Source organism: Lathamus discolor, chromosome 5 (assembly GCF_037157495.1).
Source record: "Lathamus discolor isolate bLatDis1 chromosome 5, bLatDis1.hap1, whole genome shotgun sequence".
In the NCBI taxonomy this organism is placed as follows: Eukaryota; Metazoa; Chordata; class Aves; order Psittaciformes; family Psittacidae; genus Lathamus; species Lathamus discolor.
The window spans coordinates 41,329,319-41,346,388 of record NC_088888.1 but is presented as its reverse complement, the minus strand read 5'-3'; the positions used below and the strand labels follow the sequence as shown (position 1 = coordinate 41,346,388).

General features: G+C 35.8%; 1 protein-coding gene across 1 annotated transcript in view; it reads right to left on the bottom strand.

The window, feature by feature from the left end:
* Positions 1-17,070, bottom strand: part of ADGB (androglobin) — a 104,200-nt gene that overhangs the window by 65,118 nt on the left and 22,012 nt on the right. The window contains exons 6-12 of the mRNA XM_065680511.1: positions 13,098-13,237; positions 11,787-11,873; positions 9,940-10,151; positions 8,382-8,498; positions 5,351-5,445; positions 2,535-2,709; positions 1,428-1,518 (exon numbers count right to left, since the gene is read on the bottom strand). Of these exons, the coding sequence (XP_065536583.1) occupies positions 1,428-1,518; positions 2,535-2,709; positions 5,351-5,445; positions 8,382-8,498; positions 9,940-10,151; positions 11,787-11,873; positions 13,098-13,237 (917 nt within the window). The remainder of the gene's footprint in view (positions 1-1,427; positions 1,519-2,534; positions 2,710-5,350; positions 5,446-8,381; positions 8,499-9,939; positions 10,152-11,786; positions 11,874-13,097; positions 13,238-17,070) is intronic.

Sequence of the window (17,070 nt, the reverse complement as noted above, 5' to 3'; positions counted from 1 at the left end):
CAAAGAGTTCAGTCAGCATAAAAGAGAGGATATTAATAATTCTAGCAGTTGTTGATAAAATGTTCAACATCAGCTGAAGCCTGGCAAAAAAGCATTATGCAGTGGGTCATAGGAAAAAAATCCAAGGCCCTGATATAATTAATGATAATCCTTCTTTTCTTGTCAAGCAAGCATTATGCTGAATATTGAATGCTGACTAGAAGTCATGTATACATCAATTTCTGAAACTTTTTCTCTAAGACACCCTGTATTTATACTAGGGTTTATACATATATTTATACAAGGTTTATACATATATATTTTCAAGGGTTTACAGAACTTCCAGTCTTTAACACAAGCCATTTATACAAAGGTGTGTTCTGAGCATGAGCTTACTCATCTGAACTCTCAGGTTTCTTGTAATAACTATAATGAACAGAGAAGAGCCTGTTTTATTCCTAAAAATTAATTGCTTCATGCCAAATATGTGATGTCCAAAAAAGTACAGACTGGCCAATCAATGACTTCCTTGTTACGTGCAAAAACTGAAAGGGACCAGTAGTTTGAGGAAAAAAATAGAAAGACATCAGAGAATATTCCTATTTCTGGTGGAAGTGATCTATTGAACATTCACTGGGCCTACTGAGTAGAGAAACTGGCAGTGTCTTTGCTCAACAGAGCTCCCTGCCCTTCGATGTCAGATGCCCTGAGAAGTGTGCATCCACCTAGGGGACTGTTTGTACAGGGTGTAACAAGTAGGAACATACCCCTCAGGTGTGTGCATGTCCACCTCCTAGTGGGCTTTCTCACAGGCATAGAATCATAGAATAGTTAGGGCTGGAAAGGACCTTAAGATCATCTAGTTCCAACCCCCTTGTCATGGGCAGGTACACCTCACACTAAACCATGTCACCCAAGGCTCTGTCCAACCTGGCTTTGAACATCGCCAGGGATGGAGCATTCACAAAATGCATGTAGATTAGCAGATTGTAGGGAACATCATATAAAATTTATATCATCCCTACTTGCATCTCCAACAGAAGGTGTGTGCAAATAGAAGAACCTGTATGCCTAAATGAGAAGGTGAGCTTGTAACCCTCAATGCCAGGAGAGCATATAATTGTAGGTGTATGCCTCTGTGTGCATGACTAAAAATTCTTCAGGTTAGTTATACAAAGGTGTTCAGAAGTTTGTATGTGCTTGTCAAGATTTTGTAATCATCTAGAATAGCAGTTTATCTGTTATATAGATGATACTGATCCGAAATGTACAGTTCACTGACTGACGATTAATTATGCGACATCAAGAAATCCTGATCCTAATTTGCTTTCAACTACATAATCCGACCAGTTTTTCCCTGTGACAGAAGTAAACACAAGCCATTGCACTTTCATAGTCAAATGGAGGAACAGTACAAAGCTAATGCTGAAACTACACTGAATACTTACATGTCTGTGGGTAGTGTAATAACATTCAATTTGTAATTCAAAAATAGGCTAGCAATCTCAACATGTTCTTCAGGTTTCTTTACCACAGACACTGGAAAAAAGCAACCTGTTAAACATTTATTCATAAGAAATTTTTAATACTAGAACTTTGACAAATAATTTCCACAGGGGATTCATCAAACCTAAATAATTCTCAAAATACAATAGCATACATTTGAATCTGTCCTGGGATCAGCAGTAGCAGTCATTTTTCTCCTTCTTTGTAGCTAGTGCAGTGCTGTGTTTTGATTTTTTGGCCTGGGAACAGTGCTGATAACGCCGATGTTTTTAGTTGCTGCTCAAATGTTTTAGTCTGGCCAAGGACTTTCTGAGCCTCATGCTCTGCCAGGGAGGAGGGGAGGCCGGGAGGAAGCAGAGACAGGACACCTGATCCAAACTGACCATTTTCCCCAGCAAACAGAATCAAAGCGAACAACCAAGGGTGGCTTTAGGTGACATATCATGAAAAAAAAACCTGCTCAAAGCTCTGATCCTCAGCCTGCAGAGTGTTAAAACGTGCTTAACCTATGTAAGGTTATCCAACTTAGCTTAGAAAGATCATGGCTAATTTCCTGTTTGTCTCATTACATATTGCTAGCATGTCTGCAAGACTTTCATACGCAAGGTATCTCATATCATGCATTTAATTCCATTGTGCAGTATAGACAAACCCTAGAACAAGTTTACCTCTAAAACTATGAGGTTTTGCAGCAGGGCTAGTCACATACTTCAGTGTTTGAAAGGTGTTCAGAAGCTTTCATAGCTCTGCATGAGAGAGCTTCTGCATTGGTTTGATAACACTCCCTCTTCATTTTCTCAAGTAGAGTGCTTTCTAGCCTGAAATTAAGACACTTCTCAAAGTGTTTAGAAAATAACAGGCTAAGGGGAAGTAATACAAAATTGGCAAAAGAAAAAAAAACCAACAACAAACAAAACCAAACAAGTAATCCCTAAGGAAGTTCCATTGAAATTAAGCAATAAGATGATAAATATGGCCCTGGAAATTTATGTATTTGCAATAATTAAAATGTTACTACACATATATTTTGGAGGTTTAAGTAGACAAACCTCGGGGTTCAGATGACACAAGTGTTTCCTTTTTCTGACGGAAAAGCTGCCAACGAGGAACGGGTGGTGGTTGTGGTGGTGCTACCAGAGGACAGGACCTTGTTCTAGTGATCAGGACAGGATGGCTATATATGTGGGAAAGTCCATACTGCCTTAGTTTCTCTGAAGAATCAGCCTATGAAACATGTAAAAATAATCCGGCTTTGTCACACCTCCTTTCTCGTATCTCTGACAGAAAAGAACCGTATGCACACAAAAGCATCTAACAGCTTGGCTAACAAATGAAACAAAAATAGCTCACCTGACAAGGCTATCCAAAAACATTCTAATTAGAATCTGATATTCAGCAGAAAAAGTATAACTGAATACTTATAAGTGTTTACATATATTTTACTTCATATAGTAGATTCATCGCTCTTTTCAACTTATTTGTTTAACTGAATTCTTTGAGGTGCTACAGCAAATTTACATGTGAAGCAGAATTAATATGTAGAACAACAGCAACAACATTTTGCTTTAAATAAACATATTTTAAAACTTTTTCTGAGGGAGAAAGTCTTTACTTCATGCTGAATTTATGAAGCGGCAGAATTCTAAAAGCAACTGGTCTTTCAGATAACTTGTGAAATCTCTATAACGTAATATCACTTTGAACCAATACATCATTAAACTTTTTATCTGCTGGCTAATTTAGAGAACATATTAAAGGCACTGCAGTTGACCTGTATACCAAATCCCTTAGCAACAGACTTAAGAGCAATTTTGGATGTGGACATTGAGTGGTGCTCTTTGAATTCAAATAACAATGGTTTAGTGCTTAAGATTTTTCATTACTGAAAGTTCTGTTACAAGATTTGTACATCCATTGTACATGAAAAATACACCTCCTTTTACTTGCTAAATAAATCACACATAATTTAGTTCCTTAACATGCTCATCAGCAAGGCTTTGATTGCTCCTGCTCATTGTCAAATGTTCCTGAGGTTCTGCATTTATGAACTTGCAGAGAAGGACGCAGATGTAGTTGTGGTTGTCAGTTATTTGAAGGGAGAAGAACAAAGTTAACACAATAAGGCGGCTCACGGAAATTATGGTTGCCCCACCCCCGGAAGTATTCAACCCCAGGTTGGACAGAGCTTTGAGCAATCTGGTCTAGTGGAAGGTCTCCCTGACTGTGGCAGGGGGATTGGAATGATCTTTAAGGTCCCTTCCAACCTAAAGTATTCTATGATTCTATGAAGGTATACAAGCAATGTAACAGCCTCATTTGATCTCTGAATTTATAAAGATATATTACAGGAGTGGTGACTGGGTACATACATATTCAAGCAATTTAAAAATGTAATTTAAAACATCTGAGATTAGAAAGGATTTTGAAGACTACCAATTAGGTGCCATAAACAAGAACTTGTCAGCTGATGAGTAGGAGACATACATGAATGACTCAATTAAGCATTTTTTCCATGTTATTTGAGCAAACTTAAGGCAATTAAGTTCAAGCCACATCAATCCAAGGACATACACACTAGAAAACAAAGCTAAAAGAGATGCTGCAAAAATTCTGGAGGGAAATTCTGGCACAACTGCAGTTAACGATACAATTTTCTAGAAATTTAGAGAGCAAGGATTATGCCAATGAATCCACTCTTCGAATCTTCAATTATTTCTACCAATATAGTATATCTCAGCCCTCAAAGAAAGCTTGAAAACGAGCTTTTTTTAACCCATAAGAAACACACTACACTTCTATATTTAATTTCTGTCAACTTCCATTTTTCTATCAGTCTTTACTCAAACACTGGTTTAGACACATAGATCCATCTGCCTCATCCTATTTGGTCTGCAATGCCTCTTTTTCAGCACTCTCTATAACCTCACAGACTGAAGCCAAGTTTGAGACTCAAGGCAGGAAAGATATAACCTTGTCACTGTTTCTAGTTTGCTGTCTGATGACTAGCATTACTTCTGAGGAAAAAGACACTACTGTCTGAGACCTTAAATTTAAATAAATAAATAAATAAATAAATAAATCACAGAGAAAGAGCTAGTCTTCAAAACAGCATAAAATACACAGCACAACTTGCAAAAAGAAAATAGCGCAAGAATTAAGAACAGTGAAGCATAACACCTGCAAACCATTTCTGGAAATTTCTCTACTTTGGCAAACTTATCAGTTTCCTGAGGAGGCAGCTGAAATTTTAATGTTCTAATTATGGTAAATATGATTTAAATGCACAAAAAAAAAATCTAATTAATAATCAGGTCAAGAAAGCCAGCTCTGGCATTATAAATAGCTTTCTGTAGAGTGTGAGTGACTAAGTGGAAATTTAAGCATTGTTTTTATCCCAGCTGCATGAAGTGCTGCAATCTCTCCAGCTGCTTTCATCAGCTACAACACTAATGATAGAAATGGATATAAACATGCTATTTCTTATAGAACAACGCATTGGAAAGTGTGTATCAGAGAATTCATGTTTTTCAACTAATCCCTAAAATAATTAATCTTTCCATTCAGAAGTATCTCATTATGATACCTTTTTTAGTTCCCATCAAGATTCTCCCAAGAGACTTCAGCTCCTGGGATCCAGAGGAAAGTGGAGTAAAACTGAAAAAATGAGCAGACTGTGGCAGGAAAATGAAGCAAATGCACAATCAGAATACAGAAGTACCAAAAATATGAATTTAACTGATAATCATTACCTAATGACTATTTCATTATATTGATTTTATTATTTTTGTTACAACATAGTTGCTACAAAATGAAACTCCCTGCTACTAAAAGAATGCTTTCCTGTCCTGAGAGCATAGACTCTTACCATCTGCTTCAACGAAAAAACATCCTTTTCAAACAAATGTAGTGGTATACAGGCAGCATACACGACCATTTCTGGCTGGGTTGGCGCAGATGATTCTACAGAGAAAACATCAACATACTTTAGAACAGCATAAACAGTCAATAAATGTTGCTATACCTCACCCTAACTTATTTTGCTCACTCTGCCTCATTTTTGTCATTTTCTTTGTCTGACTATTATCTCATTTGAAAGAAGAGCTAGTTGTAGAGTACTTGTAAGAGAAGCCAGGGATGGCAAAACCACGTTGTTTTAATCCTTACCTATTTTAGACTATCAACGACTTTTGCATATTTTGCTTCTTTTACACAGATAAATAAGAAAAACTACAGCTTACAAATGCAACAGGTCAGAGGTAGCTCTAACCATTGTTCTATTTTTCTTCAGATTTTAATAATACTAGATACTAGCATGATGAACACAATACACATCATCTGGGTAGATGAAATAAAAACATACTGATTGGTCAATACTACCTAAAGGCTTCATTCCAGTGAAAGCAGAGTTTGATCTTACTAATAAAAGGATCAAATGCCAGAGCCCTGGCCACTCCTAGCAATGGGTATGAAGAATAAGATTACTTTGAGAATCAGCGTATTTGTTAACCAGGGTTATTGTTCTTACTTCTGTCACGGAGATGCAATAATGTAGGTAATGTCAGCTGTTTCTGAAAGCGTGAGGGGGTGACCACATAGCTCTTATCCCACACGCCTTACAGAAGCTTGTTTTCCTGTAATTCTGCTACAGGAAAGGCATAAAAGCAGAGGCATGTTCACTTGTTACTCCTAGAAATCTGTTGCACTGGGCAACCACGCAACCATCTCATACCTGTATCTGTTGAAGAAGCTATTATTGATTCCCTAATGATGAAGAGAAATCAAGGCTGTCTGGGTGACAGCCAGATCACTCATGCTGAAGGGAAATTAAAAGTAAAAAAAAATTTATTAGTAGAAATGTAGGTCTAAAGGTCAGCTCAAAAAGGATATTTATTTCTCTTTATTGTTCCTTAGTAATCTAAGAAAGTATGTGAAGACAAGATCTTGGCACAGAGGTTGTGAAAAACAGCACACCTGTTTTTCCTTAGAATGTTTTGTCTTGGTTCCCTTCAGCTCCACCTCAAATATAGGACAATTACTTCCTACATTTACTAAGTATGCAGCTGGAAGCTGCTCTAAGAATAGGTATTTTCTGTGAAACTGAATTAAAAAATGCTGCCTGCATAAAAAGAAAAAAGTGAAAGGAAAATAAAAGGGAAAAGAAATGAAAGATAGGCAAGAGACTGGAAAATACAATTTATCAGACTTCAAACTGATTTATTTAGAAGGTATGCAATAGTTTTTCTTGAAAAAGTAAGCTATCTTTGCATCTTAAATATTCTTGCAGAAATTCAATTACTCAATTAAATATTAGGTGGTGTTACATCAGAGTTTCTTTCCAGTGGATTCTTAGTATTTCCCACTGCACATTTGTGATTCCCCTGTTAATCACAGCTGTTATGTTAGCTACTGTTTCCAACTTATCCAAAAGCAAGGCTATAATCTAGGTTTGATCTCAGTCCCTGCTGACATATCTGATCTGTTACAAATACATTAGTAGAAGCTACCATGTCCTACACATTACAGAACAGTACATGCCACAAGGTATACCAATATCATTGCTTGTGAGATGTATTTGTCAATTAAAAGCATTCCATCAAATACCAGGTGGAATGTAAAACTGTCATATTCAGTCCAGATGGGTTGTGAAATAAAATGCCTGCAGGGCAGACAATAAACAGCAATGAACAAATTATTAGAGCATGCAAATGATTAACCAGGCACACCAAATTCACTTTAATAATACTATTACAATACTAGAAAGATTTGGTACATTATGCCAGTACCTTTTAAAAATAATATATTCTTTGATCCTTTTTTACTGCACAAAAAATGAGGAGGTGTGCTCTTCAGTGCAATCTGTATGGTGCTGTGGTTTAGATATGTGACCAAAACAGTGTTGATAACACACAAGTGTGTCAGTTATTGCTAAGTAAAGCTCACAGAGCATTAAATCCTTCTGTTTCTTATTCTGCTACCTCAGCAAGTATGCTGGGATAGACAAGGGGTTCAGTCCTGACACAAACTAGCAAAGGTGTATTCCGTATCACAGCACATCATGCTCGGTATAGCAACTGGGGTGTTTTCTGCTCAGGGACAGGCTGGGCGTCAGTTACTGGGTGGTGAGCAACTACATTGTATGTCACTTGTTCTGTACATTCTAAGATCATTATTATATTTTACTTTATCTCAATTATTAAACTGTTCTTATCTCAGACCACTGCTTTCATCTTTTTCCAGCTCTCCCCATCCTACCAGAGTGGGGTGAGGCAGGTTGGGGAGTGAGCGTCTGCATGGTAGTTAGCTGCTGGCGGGGGTTAAGCCATGACAACAGTGTAAAGAATATAAAAGGGTTTGCCATTTTAGAAATAAAATATAAATGATACTAAAAGTAGTTAAAGACCTCTTCAGAAATGATTCAAATTTATCACAGAAAGAAGGCCTCACACTCAAAAGGTAGAGTGAAAACTTACAGTAGGGAGCTAAGCATGTTTATGGTGCTGGAAATGAAATACTTGTCAAGATACTTCAATTTAAAAACAAAAAGAAAAGTGGCAAAAAAAAAAAAAATATTGAAAAAAAGTTGTTGCATCGAGCAAAGTCATTGTTACAAATATTCCCAAGACAAATTTAGAAAATTTTTACAACTACTGCTTCTGGAGTCTAACTTTAAACCTAGCTTTAGTTTCTGGTTCTACTGTCCCAGGCCATTCTCTGCAGACCATGTGTCTCAAAGCCTGCAAGCTTTTTCTCCAGTGGCTATAATCTCACAACAAAAATACATTTGAATTCAGTATTATTTCAAATTGCAGTTCTCCATTCAAAAACAAATAAAACCAAAGCCTTATGTTTTACATATAATTTGTTTGTAATTTTAGTGTCAAAAGAATAGGACTTACTTTCAGTTAAGGCCTGAAAAGAATATCTGGTTTCAGCAGACTGAAGTGCTAACTTGTGCTTTTCTTTATCTCCATCTCTGATTTTCTTCTTTCCAATTTCTTTTTGCTCTGCTTTTTCTATTAAGCAAGACAAAGATTATTTTTCTTTTTCAGGTAAAAACTTTTGGCCAAGAACTAATGTCATTCAGTTTAAAAAAAAAAAAATAATTCTTAAGATGCAAAGGCAGATTTACTGAGAAGCAGCCAGGAAGACTTTGGTTTCACCTTCTTGTTAGTGCACAACTTCCATGTCCCTACTTTAATGTTTGCAACTCCTGAATTCCTGGCACTGTGTCAAATATTTTCTTCATGTTCTTGCTCCTGTGCATCAGTGATTTCCAACAGAATCTGACACAGATGAGGCATAGGTTCCCAATGGACACAGAAGAGTCTCCCACAGTCAGAACTTTCTTTCAAGCCTTAGAACTTAAGACTATAGGAAAATACATTTCTAATGAAAAAATCCCAAACATTATTAGAGCATCTGACAAGAGCTTACAAGCTCAGAGCTGGAGATTACAGAGCTGCATCGTAACAGAATGCTTCCCTAATTCTTAGCTATTTCAGTTACTAACAGAATTTCTAAGTCTTGGAGAAGGTTATATTTACAAAGTTTTTTGGGAATAAATTACAGCACCCTGTTGGATGAATAACAGTGCTGTTCCCAGTGGCTGCATCCCTCTGTGTGTCCATTCCAAACTTTGAAACATCTACTACACTGATAGCAGGAATTCCTAAGAACAAAGAATACCACCCCCATCCCCCCCCCCCAGCCAGGTCTCTTCAAGATTTTTTATAACACTTTCAACATTAGAATATATTATTTGAGATTCAAAGTGAGAAAGGCAGGGATTTTTCTGAAAATCTAAGAAGAAACAGACTTTTTACTATATTATTTGTACCTTCCAAAGAAATTAAATTGCATTTATACCTTCAAATTATAAACAGCAACTAATGAAACTCAGTCTCAAATATAATAACTGAAGAATAACATACTGGAACAAATAAGTTTCTAACCCTAAGGTTTTTTTCATTTAAATTTAAACAGTATTAGCAGCTTTTGAATAAAATTGATACCTGTATCTAGTAGCATAAACAGCAAAGTTGCTATAAATGAACATTAGAAAGTACTTGTCAGAACTCTCTGCAGGTAATCACACTTTGTAACAACCATTATGAAATGTATAATTTATCGATGGTCAGAGCAGTACGGCCTTGGGGAAGCTGTAACTTCTCAGATTGTTAACCCTCTGCAAAGAACCAGTCTTCAGAGATATGCCAATGACATAAGGCTGAACAAATCTCTGCCATAAATTGAAGCTGTTTTTGTAAAAGAGACTAGTACTGCTTCTAATGAGATCTATGCAGTTAAAAGCTTTTTGAATTTATACCATTGCAATGTGTTCAAATCCACAGAGTTGTACATGGCATAGCAAAGAAATAGAAATTCAAAGCCAGAGGTTATGCTACTTTTATTTATGCTTGATCTACAAAGATAACACTACCTAAAATTACAAACCTTTGCCAATTTTATCAGCTTTCCCTGCTTTCTCAGGTTTCTCTGACTGCTTGTTGACAGATGAAACCTCATTTTTTAACTCTGAGACTTCGGTCTCTTTATGTTTTGCATCTGATTGAGGAGTATCAAGTACGGGAGCTTTCTTATTTGGCAACTTGAATTCTGGTACAACCTCTTTCAAAAAGCTCCAGACTTTGTCCAAGTATTCAAGCCTTAAAAGTAAACAAAAACAAACAAAAAACCCCAAACACACGTATATGTCAATGATAATGATATTTGCACTAAGAGTGATTTTTATTTAGACAGCACTATACTATAAGTAACAGTCCAACTCTTAGAAAAGTTCTAGTAAATAAAACTCTTGCCTGGTTTTGTATATCAGTGAATTTCTTGAGACAGATTATGGACAGACTCATAAAGAAAGAAATGGTTGTTAAGGAAGCATGTACATAAAGCATCCTTTGTAAAGCTTTTTAGAAGATAAAAGTTGCAGCAAGGAAATTTGCAGACCACCTTGCAACTACACCATGAAGCAACTTCATTCTGGTTCTGTATATTAAAAAACTTCTCAAAGGTACTTCCAAACTAGGTTTTACTAACTATTTCAGCACAGGTAGTTCCACGCATCTTCCACTCATTCCACCAGCCACAGCAATGTTTTTTTCATATGACATGACAGTTGCAGCCATACTGGTTCTCCACAGAAACCCAGTAATTCCAGAAATAGTCTAAAACTGAATGAATTGCTCAGAGCCATGAATTAGCTTCATTCAAGCCAACTGGATGCAACTTTCTTTTTTTAGTAAAATAATTGATTGTACAATGAGCTAATGCCATCTTATACTGTGCTTGCAAAGACTCCATGGTATTCACATTTTCTTATTCCAGAATATATTTTCAGTAAGAGACAGAGTTGTGAATACTGATTTCTGCTGTTGCAGTTGTAAAACCAACTACATAAAAAACCAAAATTCAGGTTACATTAATTTACTCCATAGGCTACATACACAGTACTGGAAGATACAAATATATTAAAGGCCCTGAAACTGCAAGCATAGCTTGGGACATAAAAATTGCTGAACTAAGGACTAAAATAGCCTTTGACTGAATTTATTTAATACTGAAATATATAAATAAGTAATTATAGCTAAGTAAATAATATACAGACCAAAACTATTTGTCTATGTATTCATTAGAATGTATACATCAAAAGGCAAAAAAAGGTAAGTTGAAAAAAAAAAAAAACCTAAAGATTTAGTGCCTGTAACTCAGTCATTCATACAGTAAAAAGAATATCAAGCTGGAAAATTAGAATGTCTGTTTACAAAACAGACTTAAAACACACAGTAAACAGCAAAAATATAATAGGTTGGAAATAGTTTTTGATTTGAAATAAATTGGAACAGTTCATATATGTTTAAAAGGTGAAACACCATCCTAGCTGAAGTTGACTACTTTCAAATCTAGGATGTATACTTTCTATTGCACATTCATATATACAGTTATTATTATTACTGGCAAACATTTTGTATCTGTGTACTAGATGAAACAGATTTCTCTAACCCCGTTTTCAGCACAGTGTTTAATATTAGTTAAATTAATTTTATAAAGAATAGGCATCAGCTTTACATGATAAATAACTTTACATGCAACTGTATGACCTACAAAGAAAAACACAATAAAATTACATTCCTTGAAGGCACATTTATCAAGTGCCAGAACTAAAAACCGTATACTTGCCAAAATTGATTCTGAAGCATGTTTAGGGTTTAGCTTTATTTTTCATAATGACTCATAGCCTTAAATATTAAACAACTAATATGCAATTATTTAATAGAAGAGCTTACTGGAGAGGAATAACTTCTGGTATCCATCCAGTCAGTGTATGTAGAACTGTAAATTCCTCCATCTCTCTATCTGCAGTTTCACATATACTGTAAGAGAAAGCAGACATTATACGAAGTTATATTATAACCAACTCTCAGTAAACTCTGTATTGCTTTCTGTAGGAGCAAAACCACACACAAACAGAATAGCCTGTTGAAAAACAACTCCTTACTTGCAATTTTAGTTTTCAGTTTTCCAAACCACTGCTGACTACTAGCCTATAAAGTCAAAAATTGCTTCATTGGTACATCGGTACAATGGAATAGTTTCAAAATTTTTAGCAAGCATACTATGTATAGTTGAACACAGTAAAGTCTCTTTCTGCAGGGTTGGAGACGTGGGTTTGAAATCCCTCATGCTAGAAAGGTGATATGAATCTAGAACTTCCATTTCTTGAGCAGCTGCTCTAACTCCCAGGTTATTATGCACAAGTAGGCTATATTTCCAGTGTACCAAAGTCCACTCTTTCAAATTGATAGTCTCTCCTACTCTCTGGAGAGATCTCTGTCTGTAGATCCTAAGAGGACCAAGGTTAAACACGCCAGCACTTGGCCATGACTAACCCTTGTGCGCCAGAGAAATTCAGCATTTCAAACATGTTTCTGCAGTTTCCTAACAGGCAGTTCTAGGCAACTCCTTAGCCTTTAGATCACTCTTCTTACAAACATAAATCAATATAACCAGAACATGGAAGCCTGACTACCCAGGTAAGAGTTTTGAATTCTTCTCTGAAGCTTAGTCATTTAAACACTTGGTGTTTATTCTTCATCTCATATAAACCTGTGGCCATAACTGTCAATCACTGCACCGTGAGCCAGCTTCTACTTTCCAGGTCAGTTTTGAGGAAATGGATCACCATGTACAGCCCACAACAGAAGAACTGTAACAGAAGCAGCTTACAATACTCTAATTTCAGTACTGGTTAAAGCTGATAAAACTTCATTAAAACTTCTTGAACATTTCCATTTGGCAGAAAACCACGTGACGCTTTTCAGGAATAATGGCAAACAGATAAAGCAAACAGTACTTCAGCTTCTTTGCAAAGTTTTCTGTGCATAAATTTACAAACACATCTAAAAAGGAAACAGTGCACCTTCTGTAGTTACAGGGGATTTTGCTTTACTGATTCCTGGTGTGAGCCTCCAGAAAAGTGCATATGTGTCATTACGAATTTTTTTAGCAAAATATATTTCCCATGTATACTAAAACAACTTACTCTTTTGCAAATTCCATGTGACTTCACAAACCGAAAGTGAGCTGATGAAACATACCTAGTATTGGCCAGCTTAATGATAGCTTTGGACAGCAACATTGGCCAAAGTTCAATTTCATAGGCTGTAGCTGGTAGTAACAAATTATTCTCTTCATTGAAAGGCATAGTGTCATCCACAATGATTTTTCTCCAGCACCCCTATGATAGAGGAAGGAGGAGGAAAGAAGAAAAAAAACCCCGAGTTTGTGGGTTGGAAACCAAACATGTGGGTAAGAAAACTTTTAACACTTCCCCAAGAACCCGATTCTACTGTAATTTGATTTACATTACAGATGGCTTTAAAAGTTTTCATATAATATCTGAGAAGAATGGAAACCATATTCTATCATATTTAAGAGATTAATTAATTTATTCAGAGATTAATTTAATTGCATCTATTTCCAAATATATTTCCTTTCATATGAGTAGTCCATCATGTGTATGCATTCATTGCTGTTTATTCAGCTACCATGACAGATACCAAAGAAAAAGCGATGGATTAAAAAAAGGCATAATTAAGATACCAGCTTTGCAAATGCCTCTTTAAATCTCAGTCTGGAAAACACTTGTTATATAAGCAGTCCCTCTTGTTTCCCAAGAGCGGCCTGGGAATGCTGGCTGCAGTGGTTAGTGTCCTGGAAAGCATTAAGATTGTATCTTATAAAACACTACAGGAGAAAACACAAAATGACCAAATGTAATCAATACTCATATCTCCAGGATAAGAAACAGGTAAGAAATGATACTGATGTCTTCAATACCAGGTACTTCATTACTTGGTTTAGCTAGTATCCCACACAGTAATCTTGCCTACCATTCTCCAAAAAAGTCTTCGTCCTAGTAATGAACTCATAATAGAGGCTAAGGAATTAGTGGGGCAACATCAAGTACTTCTGTTAATTCACACAGAAAATGACAAAGAATGACCAATAACTCAAATGTTCACCTTACATTATCAGAAAGGGCAGAATTACTGCTGTTTGTAACTGTAGCTGTGCCTTCAAGGTGAAATGCTCACCCATTACCTCTATATGAGTTCTATAGGTTTCAGAAGAAAACAAATTTAGGCCACATGGCACAGACACTCAAAATGCAAAAGAAAGGTTAATATTTTTTAGGGTGAAAACTATTTCCTGACAGCCAAAACGAAATTTTTAAGATTTCCCAAGTTTGCAAAGGACCCAGTAACTGAAATGATGACATATTTGTCTCTTTCAGTAACAGCTGAACTTCAATACAGAGACTAGCACAAGTTGAAAAGAAAAGATTGAGGAGATATTTGGCTTTCTGTAGCTCAAGACATGTTTTGATTCAGACCAGTAATTCTGTGCATGTAATTCTTCAAAAGCAATACTATTTTTTGTATATGTAGCATCAATTGCTTGCTTTTTATACTTAATAAATAATACAGTTCATATCACAATTATTTTACACCAGTAATAACCCTTTTACAGCATTTTGGCATTAACTCTAAAAAAAAAAAAAAACGCTAATTTAAGGAAATAAGACACCAAGAGAAAGAAAAATATGAGAGGCAGAAGGTTTATGGATAGAAAAAGAAATCTGTAGGTAAGAAAAAGTGCAAATAAAGGAATAAATTCAAGTAGGATGTGGGGTAGAACTGAAAGAATTTCATGCCAATTATGTGAAAAACTATCCAAGGTTTGGTCTGGTGGACAACAATCCCCTCAGGACTCACTACTGCATTTTGCTGAAACCAGTTCATTAGTCTTCCACTGTGCTTTCTCACCCTTTTCATATAATTTTTCACTTTGTCCTTTGAAATCTGTTTCTCCTCTATCTCTACTGATGTTTGACTTCTCTCATTTGCACATTTTCTTTAATCTCTCGTCATCTGACCTTCTTTCCACCCATTTTTCTTTCTGTGAAGTACTGATGTACAACCAAAGCAAAAGAAATGAAATGAACTCACAGGCCCAAATCAAAACATAAAACAAAAGTGACAAAGAAACAAACAAACAAAAAAAAAAAAAAACCCCAACAAAACAAAAAACCCACCCTGATAATGCTTACAGAGACTTTGAAATGCTGTCTTATACCATGTAAATACACAACCTCTGCAGCATTAAATTCACACACAGAATAATGTCCTCTGCTGAGGAACCTAGTACAGTTATGACAGTAACATGATTTCTGCCTTCTAAAACTCATGCAACTCTTATTCCATATATGAATGTAAGTTATTCCATATGTAGAGGCAGTAGTAAGGGACGAGGAAAGCACAGGCATGTAAATCATTTAAGTGCTCTCCCTTACAGATAAGTTAAAGGGATTCTTCAGTTTTAACTACTTTCCCATTCCTTCCTCAGTTCTGGCTAGCTGACATAAATCAGTAGCTAACTGCATAAAATTTCCTTTTAAAATATCATTTTTGATCCATACTGTATTAGAACTGTAAGTTTTCCTTAATACATATACATGCTGTAGGATTATTTAAAAATAAAACTAATATGCTCAGGGTTTTGTTCTCTCTCAAGAGACACGTATCAAACTGCAACGTGTGTAAGTGCAGCCATTCAAAAGCTCTCCCCAGTTTTATTTGTATTTATGTTCATTCCAAGAGATGGACAGATTTATAAACAATTTAACAGGGGGATGGAGAAGCAAAAGAAATCCTTCCTCACTTTTATTCACATGAAGTTTTTGTAATATAACCAACTAGATTAATGGTTTCTGGCAGAGAAATAGAATATGAGCAATTTTCCAAGGGTCACAGAAATGTTTGAGTAATTATTTTGTATTTGTAGCTGTAGAGATTTCTGAAAGAACTCTGCACTGAGGTGTTTCTAAGTGATGTGCTATATGCAACTGCAAGGCTTTCTCCATGCCTCCAACATGAAACTTAGCGAGATTATCCACCTGAGGCACCGACCTGCTGCTGTCCCTCTTGAGGTACATCCCCTGCTGCATGTGATACGAGTTTCTTTATTCTGAAGTTTTAAAAAAAAATTGTGAGATGGGACGTTTGTGTCCTCTCCTTTTGTAGAGGAACACTAATTAACTCAAATAATTGTAAACTGGAAACTTGCCACAAAGAGCATTAGGAAAACAAAACCTCCTCTCTCTTCGCCAAGTTATATACACATTCTCTTCCTCTCCTCCTACATATTTTGTCTCCTTTTGTTACGCATTCAAGAGTGCTGTCCTTGAGTATTCAGACTTGCACTCTTACATTCCATCTTCCAAATAACTTCCATTAACCACATCAGCGCTTTCCACAAATACCACCCTCACAAAACCTTCTTCTCCTTATTTTTAAGAGTTCAATTCTCATACTTACTATTCCTCTTTTTTGATTGCTTCCTATTGGCTGAGAACATCTTTGCAAGAGACCTCTACTTACTGTTTTTTATCATGGCTTAAAACAAAAAAACACCTCCAGGCTTTTTTCCCAAATTTTTTTAATTACTCCATCACATTTTAAAGATACCCATTCAGGTAGCACACACATTCGGTGCTTAGTACTGTCATAATATTTTGAGACACAGAGTACAAAAAAAACCACAAGCAAACAAATAAAACAACAAAAAATTATAAGAAAGAAATTAGAAAAAGAAAATATCTGTAAGTGTGACAAATCAAAAACAGTTTAAATTGGATTGTAAGAGGACATGATATGAAAATCAAACCCTGTAAAAGTAGGATGAAAGTACCACATGCTGCTCAACAAAACTACAAATGGTGAAAATGAATCACTTAAATCAACATTGTTTTAACCACTCTCTATGTGATACAGAAGGAACCAATTATTTTCTTTAAAATGTACTGAAATGCGCTTTGGGCTAAGGAATGAATTGAAAACTGCTGTTTGACACACACAAAAAAAGTCACAGGTATCAGAAAAGTTGTTCCAATAGATAGTTTGAATATATGCAACACTAGCAACTGCCATTATTGGATCCTCTTTCTGCAATGCAATAAGCAAATGAACTCAAATGTAGTATTTTGTTGCAATGAAGAAAAAAAAATTA